This window comes from Schistocerca cancellata, chromosome 7 (assembly GCF_023864275.1).
Source record: "Schistocerca cancellata isolate TAMUIC-IGC-003103 chromosome 7, iqSchCanc2.1, whole genome shotgun sequence".
NCBI lineage: Eukaryota > Metazoa > Arthropoda > Insecta > Orthoptera > Acrididae > Schistocerca > Schistocerca cancellata.
Window position 1 is genome coordinate 434,006,997 of NC_064632.1, and position 15,578 is coordinate 434,022,574.

Here is a 15,578-nt window from a genome sequence, read left to right on the forward strand (position 1 = left end):
ATTTTGAATCTGCTTACTGTAGCCATCTTTTGTTCTCCCTCCATGTTTTTTTTTCATTCTCCCCCCCCCCCCCCCCACCACCACCACCACCACCACCACCACCACCAACTCCCCAAAACCTCAGAATGTGTCCTATCAACTGATATCTCCTTTTAGTCAAGTCATGCCAGAAATTTCCTTTCTCCCCAATTCCATTCAGTAGTTCCTCATTGGTTATGTGGTCTACTCACCTAATATTCATCATTCTTCTGAAGCACCACATTTTAAAAGCTTCTGTTCTCTTGTCTAAATTACACAGGCCAATGATGGAAAAACTTTTTTGCTGAAAATACCTTATTCTTATGTTTTTTAGGGTAGGAAATCCGAATATGATATCTAAAAAACTGTATCACCCACCATTTTTTCACATTTTACAGTTAAATTTATTAAATTAAGCAATTTTTTGAAAGAATCTAACAGCTTTTATATAGTTAAAATAATTTTAAAAGGAGGTGTAATGAATGTAGATGACGTTGGTAGCACTACTGAAAAGCATTTGCTGGCAAAAGGATGTCGATTCTGTTTTTGTGTTAACAGACTGTGTTTTGTTTACTGTCAACCAAACCTCACTTTCCCGTTTCCTGTACATGTGCTCAGTACAATGTCTAATCATGGTTGTAAAAACTCTGCTGACAAATTTGTTATATTTGCGGTGAATTTGCGATTAAAAAACACCAAAGGAACATTACAGACTTTGTGAAAAAGGTTTATCTATCATACTTTGGATCCAAACTTGGTCATGAAGATAAACCTTTGGTGCCGCATAAGGTACGTTATGTGTGTGTTAAAGATCTGAGGAAATGGTCCAAGGAGGAGGAAAAAAGCCTTTAGATTTGCTGTTCCTATGATATGGAGGGAGCCAAGAAATCATTCCCATGATTGCTGCTTTTGCAGTGTTGATATTACTGGTCATAATTTGAAAAACAAGAAGGTAATAAGCTACCCTAATTTTCCGTATGCCAGTAGGGAATGGTGTAGATTTGAACCACCAGATGATTTCAATTCTATTCCAACAGAAGTATTTTCTGATGTACAATCTGATTTAGATGAACCTGATGGTGATGAATTCCATTGTAATACAGAAAGTCTAGGGTGCAAATTGTTTACTCAGACTGAGCTTAACAATTTGGTTAGGCATCTGGACAAAATGAAAGAAAAAGCTGAATTGCTTGGCTCTAGATTAAAAGAAAAGAACTTATTGACAGTTGGAACCAGCATAAACATGTATAGAAAGAGAGAGCAGCAATTTTCCAAGTTTTTTCAACAAGAAGGTGATTTAGTGCACTGCTCAGACATTCCCAGTCTGATAAATGAGTTTGGTGTTGAATACAAAAAGGAAGACTGGAGGCTATTTATTGATGCATCCATAACTAGTTTAAAGGCTGTTTTATTACACAATGGTAACATGTATGCATCTATACCTGTTGGACATTCTGTAAATATGAAAGAAAGCTATGAAAACTTAGAAATAGTGCTAAATAAAATAGACTGTTCCGCTCATGGTTGGTTGATATGTGGCGATCTAAAAGTAACGTGTGTGCTCCTTGGTCAGCAATGTGGCTTTACGAAATTTCCATGTTTCTTGTGTGATTGGGACAGTAGGGCTAGGGATAAACACTGGTGCAGAAAGAACTGGCCTGTGAGGGTGTCTTCACTTTACGCAAAAGCCCTGTTGATCCAAAAAACATACTCCTACCACATCTACATATAAAGGTAGGCCTAATGAAATAGTTTGTAAGGGCTTTGCCTAAAGGTGGACCATGTTTTAAGTATCTCTGCCAAAAGTTTCCACACCTTTCAGAAGTTAGACTAAAAGGAGACGTCTTTGTTGGACCCGACATTGGAAAATTGATATTTGTTGTTAACTTTGAATCCACAATGACCTTAAATGAGAAAGAACCATGGGTATCATTCAAGCAGCTCGTTACAAAGTTCTTAGGATATGAAAAAGACCCAGAATATGTTTCTATTATAGCTACAATGTTAAAGAAGTTTAAAACTTTAGGATGTTTAATGAGCCTGAAAGTTCACTTCTTGAACAGTCACCTTGATTACTTCCCGGACAATATGGGTGATGTTAGCGAGGAGCAAGGAGAGCATTTTCACCAGGACATTAAAATGATGGAAAAAGCTACAAAGCTTCTGGAACACCAACAAGGTGGGGGACTGCTGTTGGTTACTTCACCGAGAAGTTCAACAAGTGACTCATCGTAGAAACAGCCAAACGAGAAGCTTTGAAGAAAAAAGAGAAAGGAAATACAAACTAATTCCAGCTGACAAGTTAAACCTCTATTAACACACATCATTGTTTTAAGTAGTTTACTGTAAATACAAACCATGCTTATATTGTAACAAAGTGTTTCATTAATTTCCCCATTTTCCGTATACCATAGGATTTAAATAATAAAAAGCATATCGCTCGAAAACTATGCGTGATACAAGAAACTAAGGCTAGATTTGGATTCAGCTCATAAAAATCTGTAAAGATCAGCTATCAAAGTAAAAAAAAAAAAGTTTTTCAAAAAAAATTTTTCTTTGGCCTGCGTTATTTAACATTCATGTTTCACTTCCATCCATGGTGACATACCTTCAGAAGATACTTCCTAACATTGAAATCTATATTTGATGTTAAGAGACTTCTTTTCTTCAAAAGCACTTTTCTTGCCATTATCAGTCTTAATTTTATATCTTGTTTTCTTCAGCCACCATCAGTTATTGTAGCAGCAAAACAACAAAACTCATCCACAACTTACAGTTTCTTGTTTCCAAATATAATTGCCTCAGCATTGCCTAATATAATTTGATTACATCCATTACCCTTGTTTTGCTTTTGTTGATTATCTTATATTCTCCTTTCAAGACACTCTCCATTCTGTTAAACTGCTCTTTCAAGTCATTTGCCATCTCTGACAGAATTACAATATCACTGGCAAAAACTCAAACTTTTTATTTCTTCTCCACTATAGAGTGGCTATATGTTGCAGACAGCTGACCAAGTGAAGAAGACCTTGGGATAGAAGAAGAAGATAAAGTTGCAGATGATAACAAAGGAACTGCAATGCTAACTAGTGAGATTGAAGAATCTATGAAGGCAATGGGAATTGGTGAGATTCCTGTGGAACTGTTAAAGTCATTGGAGAAAGAAGGGTAAAGGGAGTTGATTGAATTGTGTAATCAAATATACGTGACAGGAAAATGGCCAAAGGACTTTACAGAAAGTATCTTAAAACCTATAGAAAAGAAGAAAAACAGCAAAGAAGTGAGAGGAACATAGAACAGTGAGCCCTGATATCGCTTGCAGACAGTGTTGCTGACAGAAGGTTATATGGAAAGATGAATTGCATAATAGGAGATGAACAATTTGGTTTCAGGTGAGGAGTGGGAAATAGAGATGCCATTGGGCTACTGAGAGTGATACGGGAGAGGTACATGGAGAAGAAAAGGAAGGTGTATGTTGTGTTCATTGATCTTGAAAAGGCTTCTGACTGTGTCACATGGAACAAACAGATGGAAATCCTAAGGAAACATGGAGTTGACTGGAGGGATAGATGGCAAATTAGAAATTTGTATTTGAACCAGAGAGCAAGAGTAAGAATAGGAGGTGTGATGAGTGAAGAAATAGAACTGGGAAGAGGTGTAAGGTTGTTGTTTATCACCAACACTGTTCAATATATATCTGGAGGAAATTATTAGTGAAAGCTTTGATGGAAGGAGAGGAGCTTGTATAGGGGGGTTGGAGAGTGGAGTGTATAAGATTTCCAGATGACATGATTGTGATGGCAGAAAGTGCAAGAGAGATGGTACAAATGTTAGATGAGCTAAACACAAAATTAGAAGAAAATGGAATTAAGATTAACTAGAAGAAAACAAAAAGCATGGTAATTGAAGGAAAGGGGAGAAAATGTCATATGAAAATAGGGGGAGAGGAAATAGAGCAAGTGAATAACTTCAATTATTTTGGAAGTGTAATAATGGATGATAATATGCATTGCTCAACAGAAATTAGGAAAAGAATTGCAACGGAAAAAGGATTCAAGAGGAAACAGAAATTACTTTGTGGACCACTAAACAAAGATCTGAGGAAAGACTTGCCAAATATTGTATCTGGAGTGTTGCACTATATGGTGTGGAGACATGGACATTCAGGAAGGAAGATGAAAGATTGGAGGCACTAGAGATGTGGATATGGAGAAGAATGGTCAAAGTGAAATGGGAAGACCGAATAAGGAATGAAGAAGTATTAAGAAGAGTTAGAGAAGAAAGAAACACGCTGAAAGTTATCGGAAAGAGAAAATGGAACTGGATTGGACATTGTTTGCGGAGGGACTGTTTATTGAAGGAAGGAATAGAGGGAATGGTGGAGGGAAAAAGGGGGAGAGGAAAAAGAAGATATCAAATGCTGGACAATATAAAAGGAGGCAAATATTCAGAAATGAAGAGACTGGCTATGGACAAACAAAAGTGGCAGAGGCTTAACCCATGACAAGATCTGCCTTTAGGCAGAAAACCATACTACTACATGGACTTTAATTCCTACTCCAAATTTTTCTTTGATTTCCATTACTACAGACTCAGTGTGCAGATTGAATAACATCAGGGATAGCTACAACCCTGTCTCAGTCCCTTCTCAAACACTGCCTCCCTTCCATGCCCCTTGACTTATGTAACTCCAATCTGGTCTCTGTACAAGTTGCAAATGGTCGTTTGGTCTCTGTACAAGTTGCAAATGGTCGTTTGCTCCTTGTACTTTTTGCACACTACCTTCAGAATTCCAAAGAGTGTGTTCTAGTAAACATGTCAAAAGCATTCTCTAAGTCTACAAATGCTTTAAATGTAGGTTTGCCTTTCCTTAACCTATCTTCTAAGATAAGTCATAGGGTCAGTATTTCCTATTATGTACTTACACCTCTCAGGAATCCAGACAAATCTTCTTTGAGATCAGCTTCTGCCAGTTCTTTCATTCTGCTGCAAAGATTTTTTTTATCAACCATCACTTACTAAACTGATAGTAATGGTTTTCCAACTGAGCTCTTGATATTCATACAGCTGTTTCTTTTCTCCAAAGACCTCTTTAATTTTCCTATTGGTGGTATCTATCTTCTATATCCTTACATTGTCCTCTAGCCATTCCTACTTAGACATTTTGCACTTTATGCCAGTCTCAATTTTTAGATGCCTGTGTTCCTTTCACCAGATTCAGTTGCTGCATTTTTATATTTTCTCCTTTCATCAATTAAATTGAAAATTTCCAGCATTATCCAAGGATTTCTACTAGACCTTATCTTTTTACCTATTTGATACTCTGCTGCTTTCACTATTTCATCTCTCAAAGCTATCCATTAATCTTCTACTGCAATCATTTCTACTATCGTTGCCAACTGTTACCTAATGCTCCATCTGAAACACTCAGCAACCTGTGGTTCTTTAAATTTATCCAGGTCATATTTCCAAAATTTCCTACATTTTTGTAGTCTCATCAGTTTTAATCTATAGTCATAAGCAATAAATAGTGGGCAGTCCACATCTGCCACTTGAATGTGTTAGATATGGTTGTATATAATCTCTCACATTTCTATTCTGCCTCATATGTAGTACTATTCTCAAAGCCATCAAAAAAATAGTGCACCACTGATTTGTACAAATTGCTCATAGATTAATATCTATACAGTATTGACAGAAAACACAAAATTGTGTGCTTTGGTGGCTGACAGATGAATGTGTGATGCTACAACACAATTTCACTATGCAGCTGACAAAGATAGCAAACATGGAATATGGCAATACCAGGACATGAGGTCTTTGTGAATTTCATTCAGTGTACTCAGTTGGACAGTAACGATGCCTCACAGCATCTGAGAAACTGTGGTTGGACTCAATGAAGCCAGTTGGAGTAATTGGTGAATTGCTCAACATTTGAATAGGAATGATGTCAATATCTGATGATGATGATTGCAGGAATAGGTGAACCACAGCCAAACACAATGTCAAGAAGAAAGCTGTTAACTAGAGATGACAGAATGTGATGAACATGCAATCATGAGAGAGGCACTAAGAGCCCAGAGTTTATCATCATCATCATCATCAATGATTCAACATGCAACTGGTGTCTTGGATGCTGTTTCATTTCATAGCAGGACCCCTATGGTTGTCATCTGTGGCACCATTACAGCACAGTGGTACATCAATGACATTATATGCCTTTTTTTGTTTATCTTCAAGGCAAGCCATTCTGGGCTTACATTTCAGCAAGGTAATTTCTGCCTGCACATGGTGAGAACTTCTACTGCTTGCCCTCATGTTTGCCAAATCTTACCTCAGCCAGGAAGGTCGCTGGATCTCTCCCAAATTGAGTACAGTTTGGAGCAGGATTTTGAAGATGTTATGTGCCAGTTGTGCAGAATTAAGCAGGATATCATCAGGATGGCATCCAACAACTCCATCAGCCAATACCAATCTGAATAACTGCTTGCATAAGGGCCACAGGTGGACCATCACACATACTGATTTCCAACCCATTTGGTTAATTCCTTCTTGGTGTGTTGTTTTTTGTGTACTGGACTGTATTATCACTAATGCCATAAAATTCTCATGTGACTGTGTTTAGTATAGTGGAATAAAATATATTCTTTTGTGACTTTTATGCTTTCAACTTCTACAAAGAAACAGCCTTCCATTTGTCTGTGTAGCTGGACCTGATGTATCACTGGGCACACACAGAGGCACCAGCAGCAGCACCCCCAACCCCAACCCTTGGGAAACTGAGAAGTTCAGCTTGGCCTTCTCCTAGCCCTGCAGGAATTCCACAAGAGTCTATCAACACTGACATAATTCTACCTGGAGCTCACTGCACAGAAGCTGGTAAGTTCATAAATACCACTGTTGTGTGAAATAACTATCAGTTAACATTCAGTGCTGAATAAAATTCATTTTCAGTCCCAAAATGCTTGTAATACACAATGCAGTTCAAAATCTGTTGGTTCTTCTTCTACTGCTGCCTACAGGACATAACATTCTCTTAAATTTGGTTTTGTTCATTATAAGCCACTTACAAAAATGTATAAAAGTTATCATCTTCGATATTCGGGAATCCAGCTGGATGTTCGCGTCGTTCTCGCACGGTATTTAAACAACGTACCTTGCTGTCTTCTTCAGGTGCTACCTGAGACTGGTCCTTGGGTCGATAGAGTCCAGTATTTATGCCTGGGAGGAGCTGAGTGTTCCCTAATCAGTCTGAGTCGAGTGTTCCATCTGTGGTCCGCACCCGCCAGACATGGCTTCAACGGACCCCTCCAGTCACGGATGTTCCGACTGCCGTCGGCGCCCGTTTTGGCCATCCTCAATGGTTGTGGTTGTCATCTGAGGTGTGTCAGACCCGATCTGAGATGTTGGGTACTCTGTCTCATGACTGTTACTATGATTTCCACTTCTGTTTCGTGCTGGGTGCTCCCTAATCGGTCCGTGCCGCGTCGTGTGTTCCGTCTGAGGTCTGCGCCTGCCAGACGCAGCTACATTGACCCTCTCTGGTCGCCAGTGTTTCTCCGCCTTCCATGCCCAGCCAGGCCGTCTTCTGAAGTCGAGTTCACGATCTGGGGTGTGTCAGATCTGGTCTCTAATATCTGATACCTTGTCTCACGGCTGTTCTCTCGGTCTCCACTTCCATTTCTTGTAGAATCCCAGAGTGTCCTGTGTTGAGTTTTCACAAGCTGAAGTGCTGGATTCCAGGCAGTGCTGATTTGGTATCCCGAGTCATGGTTGATTAGATTGTCTGTGACCTTAATCTCAATGGCTTCTTTAATGACACTGTCCCAAAATCTTGAGGTCTGTGTCACAATCTTGGTGTCATTGTAATCCATTGAATGACCAAGTTCCAGACAATGCTCTGCTATGGCTGATTTAGTTGCCTGCCTGAGTCTGGTATGTCTCTGGTGTTCTTTACACCTGATGTCCACAGTTCTGGTGGTCTGGCCAATGTACGACATCCCACACTGCCATGGTATGTTGTAAATACCTGGCTTGCGTAGCCCCAGGTCATCTTTTACGTTCCCCAGCATATCCCCAATTTTAGTGGGTGGGCAAAATATGCTCTTGATGTCATATTTCTGGAGAATCCTGCTGATCTTGGCAAAGATAGGTCCGGCGTATGGCAGGTGTGCCATCTTCTTGGCTCTTCTTCTGGATCCTTTGGCCGGTTGAAGTGCCTTCTGGATATCTCTAGAGGAGTACACTGATTGTAAGTGTTCTATTTCTGTGGCCAGACTATCAGGATCTGACAGAGTTTGTGCTCTGTGGACCAGTGTTTTGAGCACTCCATTCTTCTGTGCCATATGGTGGCAACTGCTGGCTTGTTGGTATAAGTCAGTGTGCATAGGTTTGCAGTACACACTGTGTCCAAATGTGCCATGTGCCTTTCTCTTCACCAGAACATCCAAGAACGGGAGTAGTCCATCCTTCTCCATTTCCATTGTGAACTGAATGTTCGGATGGCAAGAGTTCAGATGTAGCAGGAACTCGTCTAACTTCTCTCTACCATGGGGCCAGATGACAAAGGTATCATCCACATACCTAAGAAAGCACTTGGGTTGATATGTGGCTGAAGAGAGTGCCTCCTCTTCAAACCTTTTCATAAATAGGTTGGACACCACTGGTGATAGAGGGCTGCCCATCGCCACCGCTTCTGTTTGGTCGTAAAATTGATCCCCATAGGAAGTACGTTGAGGTCAGTATGTGCCTGAATAGGTCAAGGAGAGCCCCATCGAACTTCTCTCCTATAAGCTCAAGTGACTCCTTCAGTGGTACACGTGTGAAGAGAGACACCACATCAAAACTAACCATGATGTCTGTGTCTGTGATGTGTTGCTGGCCCAGTCATTGCAGGAAATCCTCTGTGTTCCGGATGTGATGTGCACATTTACCCACATGTGGTGTCAACATCATCTTCAGGTATTTCGCAGTAGGGTAAGTTGCTGCGCCAATATTTCTGACAATAGGTCGCAGTGGAACCCCATCCTTGTGAACCTTGGGGAGTCCATGAAGTCTAGGGGGTACTAAATTGATGATCACTTGATGTTTCACAATATATTCTATCAACTGATCCCTTCTTCTAGTCAGGTTATGCCATAAATTCCTCATCTCCCCAATTCTATCTAGTGATGTGATTTGCCTGTCTAGTTCTCAGCAGTCTTCTGTAGCACCACATTTCAAAAAATTCAGTTTTCTTACTATCTAAACTGTTTATTGTCCATGTTCCATTTCAAAAACTCCAGATGAATATCTACAGAAAAGACATCCTGACACTTAAATCTATATTTGATGGTAACAAATTTCTCTTCTTCAGAAATGTTTGCCAGTTGATGTTTTATATTCTCTCTACTTTTGCCATTATTGGTAATTTTGCTGCCAAATAGCAAAACTAACCTACTGCTTTTAGTGTCTTTTTTTCTAATCTAATTTGCTCAGTATCAACTGATTTAATTCGACTACACTCCATTAGCCTTGTTCTGCTTTTGTTAGTGTACATCTTATATCCTCCTCTCAAGACACAGTCCATTCTGTTCAGCTACTCTTTCAAGTCCTTCACTGTCTCTGATGGAATTACAATGTCATCAGCAAACCTCACAGTTTTTATTTCTTTTCTCTGAAATTTAATTCCTACTCCAAATTTTTCTTTGGTTTCCTTTACTGTCTACTCAATATAGACATTGAATAACACCAGTGATAGGCTACAATCCTATCTCACTCTGTTATCAAGCACCACCTCCGTTTCGTGGCCCCTTGACTCTTATTCTTATAACTGCTCTCTGCTTTCTGTACAAGTTGTAAATAGCCTTTTGCTCCTTGTGTTTTATCCCTGCTTACTTCAGAATTTCAAAGAGAGTATTACAGTCAACATCGTCAAAATCTTTCTCTAAATCTACAAATGCTATAAGCATAAGCCTATTTTCTAAGGTAAGTCATAGGGTCAGTATTGCCTTGTGTGTTCCTACATTTCTCCAGAATAAAAACTGGTTTTCCCTGAGGATCAGCTTCAAGTTTTCCCATTCTTCTGTAAATAATTCATGTTAGTATTTTGCAACAATGATTTATTGAACTGAGTTCGATAACACGAGGGTAATCCCAAAAGTAAGGTCTCCTATTTTTTTTTATAAGTACATAGACATGTTTATTTCTACAATGGTTTGCGCCAGTTTACAGCTTGAACATTTAGCTACTTTTCGACATAATCACCATTTCTGTCGATTCATTTTTGTAGACGTTGGGGCAGTTTTTGTATGCCCATGTCATATCAGCTCACTGCCATGCTGTTCAGAAAGTTATGAACCTCTTCCTTCACGCCGTCATCAGAGCTGGATCACTGGGACCACAGCTAACACAGACAGGTACTGTGAGACTCTGAAAAAACTCAAGCAGGCAATTCAGAACCAGAGAAGAGGAATGTTGAGCATAGGCGTACACATTCTCCATGACAACACTTGCCCACACATCGTTCGGTAAACCGTTGCTCTCCTGCAACAGTTTCAGTGGAACATAATCACCCACCCACTGTATAGTCGTGACTTGGTGCCCAATTACAATCATCTGTTCCCTAGGTTAATAGAACATTCGGCCGGAAAATGATTCAGCCCCCCCCCCCCCCCCACGTCCCTGCCCCCACCCCCCAGGTCCCTGCCCCCACCCCTGCACCCCCTGCTCATGTATGCCACCTTTCCCTTTACCCAGCCAGATCCCCCTCCCCCTCCCCCTCCCCTATGCCCCCACATCCATACTCTGTCCTTGACCAGCATTCCTGCCACCCTTCCTTCCCCTCCTTTGTACTCCATGTTTCTTCTTCCCCTGTGCCACACATACCTGCCCTCTCCTCCATCTTGTGCATTCTATATTGGAACAGTTTTGTGCTATAGGAATTTGAAAATAAGTGAGATTGACGTCAAGTATTTGTACTCAAAGGAAAAGGCTGCTGATGAGTTAGTTAATCACCAGCTACATAACAACACGTGTCTCTTATTCATAAGTTGAAACTCATGTCAGGTTAAGTGATAGTATTGTTATGTTGATAATGTTTCGCCCTATTTTATCTCTGCTATGACCATCTACGAAGCAGTGAACTACTTCATGATGTAATGCTGACGTTGAGTACTATTATTATGAATGATGTAACTTACTTATCCATAACTATATAAACAGCACATTCTAACAAATATTTTATTACTACTTTTATTCTGTTTCCACAAAATAATAGTTGAGGAATATATAAAGCATGCATAATTTTGCTTTAGTGAAAGGAAAACCTGCCTTGAAACTGTGCACATAGATGTTAACAGTTCCTACTTTACAGTCTGTTGGTGGAAGTTTAAAAAAGTGCATTGTTTGATATCACTATTGTGCCTTTGTAACTTCTAATTTACATCATCTAAAAATGTAAGGGCTATAAGTGAGTCAGAACTATCAAATGCATTTAATCAGTTCTTAAGTATAGTAGAAAGATAGGGGGCAAACAGTTAAAGAGCGAAATCACAAGAGTACGTTGGAAAAATAACTCTCATATAATCTAATCATATGAATGTAGCACCAACTTCTACTTCTGGAATTAAGAAAATTATACATTCTCTCAAAAATAAAAGCTCATCTGGTTTTGATGGTATTTCCAACAAAGTACTACAGATTTGTTCCCAGGTAATAACCACTGTATCATGTGAAATATGTAATGCATCACTAACTCTTGGCATTTTTCCACAAACTGAAATAAGCTATTGTTAAACACCTCTTTAAGAAAGGTGATAAGATATGTCAGAAACTACTGACCTGCTTCACTGATATCATTTTCCAAAATTTTTGACATGATGACGTGTTCTGGAACAGTATCTCATGTTGGCAACCATAATGTCCTCAACAAATCATAGTTGGATTTCAGAAGGGTTGCACTACTGAGAGTACCATTTAAATATTCATTCACCAGATTTTACAAGCATTAAATAATAAAATAGTGCTGGTTGATATTTTCTGTGACCTATATAAGGCATTTGACTGTGTGAACCATACTGTTCTCCTACATAAATTGATGTTTTATGGGATTGACGGAATAGCCAACCAATGGCTATGTCTAACTGAAAGAATGTAGATAGTTGTACTTAGTAATTCAACCAATATAGTATGCGGACATAATCCTGACCAGGGAGGAATCAAGTATGGGGTTCCCCAGGGTTAAAACTTGGTCCATTATTGTTCCTCACATGTGTAAAGTAAAACAACAACAACAAGCAGAATTACTTCTTTTTCAAGATGACACTAGTTTTGTAATCAATTCAAGCACGCACACAGAAACAGAATAAATGGTAGACAAAGTTCGTAAAAGTATCATTCACTGGTTTTCTGCAAATGACCACACCCTCAATTTTAAAAAGACAAAATATATCCAGCTCTACACATTTAGGGGTACAACACCAGTGATAAGTGTAACAGTGAGTGCGGAAATAATAAATAGGGTGAAAACTTCAAAATTCTTAGATGTCCGTATTGATGAGAATTTAAACTGGGAAAAGCAAATTTTGGAATCATAAGGAATAATGTTCTGGGATAACTCATCTTTAAATCAGTCAGTCTTTGTTGCTCAAAAATGTGCTGCAAGAATAATTAGTGGAGCTCAAATATGGTCATCTTGTAGACATCTGTTTGAATTGGGTATTCTGACTACTGTCTCACAGTATATTTATCTCCTCATGAAGTTAGTTGTAAATAAACCACTACGAGGAACCATGATTACATAATTACAATACCAGAAGGAAAAATGACATTCATTACTCAAAATCAAGGTTGTCTTTAGCATAAAAATGGGTGCACAATGCTGGAGCACAAATTTTTGGTCGCTTGCATAGTGTTATAAAATGTCAGACAGACAGCAAAGTAAAATTTGAAAACAAACTGAGAAACTTTCTCCTGTTCAGCTCCTTCTCTTCTGTAGAACAATTTCTATTATTGTAATGAGTAAGTACAAAGTAATTTGTGATGCGAGTGTAAAATATCTCATCCCACATAATTACGATTTATCATACAAATTATTCATGAAAAATGAAGCTAACCAAAAAATCACCTTTACACTGGCTTATTGTTCATCACCACTGCAACTAGGCAGTTTTATTGTCTGCCCATTTTTGACATACATAACATATAGTGCTGCCTGTAGGACACATTTGAGCATACTAGAATAATGTGAATTGTAGTATCCTGTAATACACATCTAGCTGTAAGTACCTTGTATGGTTTCAGAAGATGTGAAAGTTAAACAATGCTGAATCAGTTACACATGTAACAAGTCTTAACAACATTAGGACTGAATTGTGCACTAATAATTTGTATGCATCATAGCTTTTCCTATCCTACTTTGTTAATGTTTTATATTTGTATGGATTATTTTGTAATATATCTGAAATGACTGATACTGTTGTACTTAACTGTCAATGGATGGATAAATATTTCAATTAAATAAAATAAAAACTTGCACATCTATTTTTAACTTGTTAAAATAGAGGAATGAGAAATAGCACTTAAAATGGTATTTTTTCCATTATATTTGATTCTGGAAAGTGATTTATGTTTAGAAAGTTCTGTAATATTCATTTCTTTGTCACAGAATACCAGCTAATGATTATTGGCCTGAAACGAGAACACCATGAAACTCTAAACAGGCTGATACAAAATCAGGAAGTAGCTTTATTCAACCTCAGGGGGAAGCATGCACAGAAGGTCTTTGAGTTAGAACAGAGGATAACTGAGCTTGAAGAGCTCATTGACTCTTTGAGGCAACAAATGGAAACAAACAAGACAATAGCTGATGCAGAGGTGAGTAACACCAACGTATCATGATTACTGTAGTATAGCAGAAAAGTTGGGGATTGTTGCTACTGCTAGATGTTATTTTCAGGTTTTCAGTCTGTGATAAATTTTCTTTAAATTTAATGTTAAAATAAAAATTCATATTTAGTCTAAAGTAGTTTTGGATCAATGTTTAAGATTTCTGACATTAGCTGTAGTTTGATATTTATATTTGTAGTCCATTTGAAGTGATTTAACAATTTACCTTCATATTAACTTCAAGTTCAGTATACTTTTCATTGAAAATATTTTATAGGTTGCCAATTATTAAGGAAGGAAGATTCTTTCATGACAATGAAGTCACGTGTGGTAGGATGGAAGGTCAAATCCTCATTCAACCATCTAGATAGAGGTTTTCCTAAATTGCTTAAAGAAAATGCTGGGATGGTTCTTTTGTAAAAGAAACAGCCTATTTCCTTCTTCATTCTTCTCCACTCTGAGCTTATCTTCAATCTTTGCTTATCTCATTATTGATAGACATTACCCCCTCCCCCCTATCTTTGCTTGATGAATACATCCTTTATGTACATAGCAACAATCAAAGGCTCTCTTTTTGTAATGTATTGTAAAATGAATAGATTTATACTTCTGTTGCACCTGCTCTGATGTTGCAGAGCCCTTAACAGTGATGGAAATAAATTGGTTAACAAGTATTGGTGACAATTTCACTTTGCCATAACAGATTAAGACACAGAAGCAAACAAATTGGTTTAACCCAAATTTGTTTTATTCTGAAACAAGTTCAAAATGAAGTGTTTTCAGAAATATGTGTATGCTTAGATCTACTGTGACATAAATCATATCCTTTTATATCAAAGAAAAGAGAAAAACAAACTATTTACAATGCTAAAGAATGTTAAGCAGAAATATTTATATATCCTCTATTATTCTATACCTCCATATTCACCATGTGATTTTGAGGAAATGCGACACAAAGCAAGTGGCCAGGTAAACACACAAACAGCTGGTATGTAAGCAAGAGAGGTTATGTCTGATTTCATAGAAACTGGGCCCTGTGCCTCTTATTACATGTACCTGGCACTAGTACACTATCATACTGGTGCTCTCTGAAATGACTGCTTATTTAACCCTCGAGGAGGTGCACCTGTGTACAAAGTATGCCAATCATAAATAGCATTGTTTTTTGCCATTCCATTAATGTTTTATATTTGCAAGCCCATACCCATTCCTTCATAATTGCTTCAGCTAATACAGTAATAAGCCCTCTTGCCATACATCCGTGTGAGTAGCAGTAATACAAAATAAACAGCAAGACAGGTGAGAAAAGAATCTATGATCCATGCAAGAAAGTGATCCAGATTCTGAGCTGTCAGCACAATCTCAAAATGAGGATTGGAAATCAAATAAGCAGTTGGTGTAGGTTTGATGCAACTGTTTGGTTTAATGCTTAGAGCAGGTCATTACTCTGAGGTAACACTTGTGTGCAGCCAGAAAGGTTTATTTTGTTACTGTTTGATTAAAGAGTGATCTATATCGTGTAATTTTAGCTTATTTTATCGTTGTTTAACTAAACTAAGATTAAACTGTAATTCTGTTCATACATACCTCGATAACATAAAGACAGCTATTCCTTATATGTACATAAAGTGCACCATTTAATAAGAAATTTACAGGCAAATACTCAACTTCTTACCTCTCCTAATCATAGTGTA

The 15,578-nt window shown here is 38.2% G+C and overlaps 1 protein-coding gene across 1 annotated transcript in view; it reads left to right on the forward strand.

The window, feature by feature from the left end:
• LOC126092813 (formin-2-like) overlaps positions 1-15,578 on the forward strand; it is a 209,990-nt gene that overhangs the window by 35,952 nt on the left and 158,460 nt on the right. The window contains exons 3-4 of the mRNA XM_049908542.1: positions 6,726-6,897; positions 13,664-13,872. Coding sequence (XP_049764499.1) covers positions 6,726-6,897; positions 13,664-13,872 — 381 coding nt within the window. The remainder of the gene's footprint in view (positions 1-6,725; positions 6,898-13,663; positions 13,873-15,578) is intronic.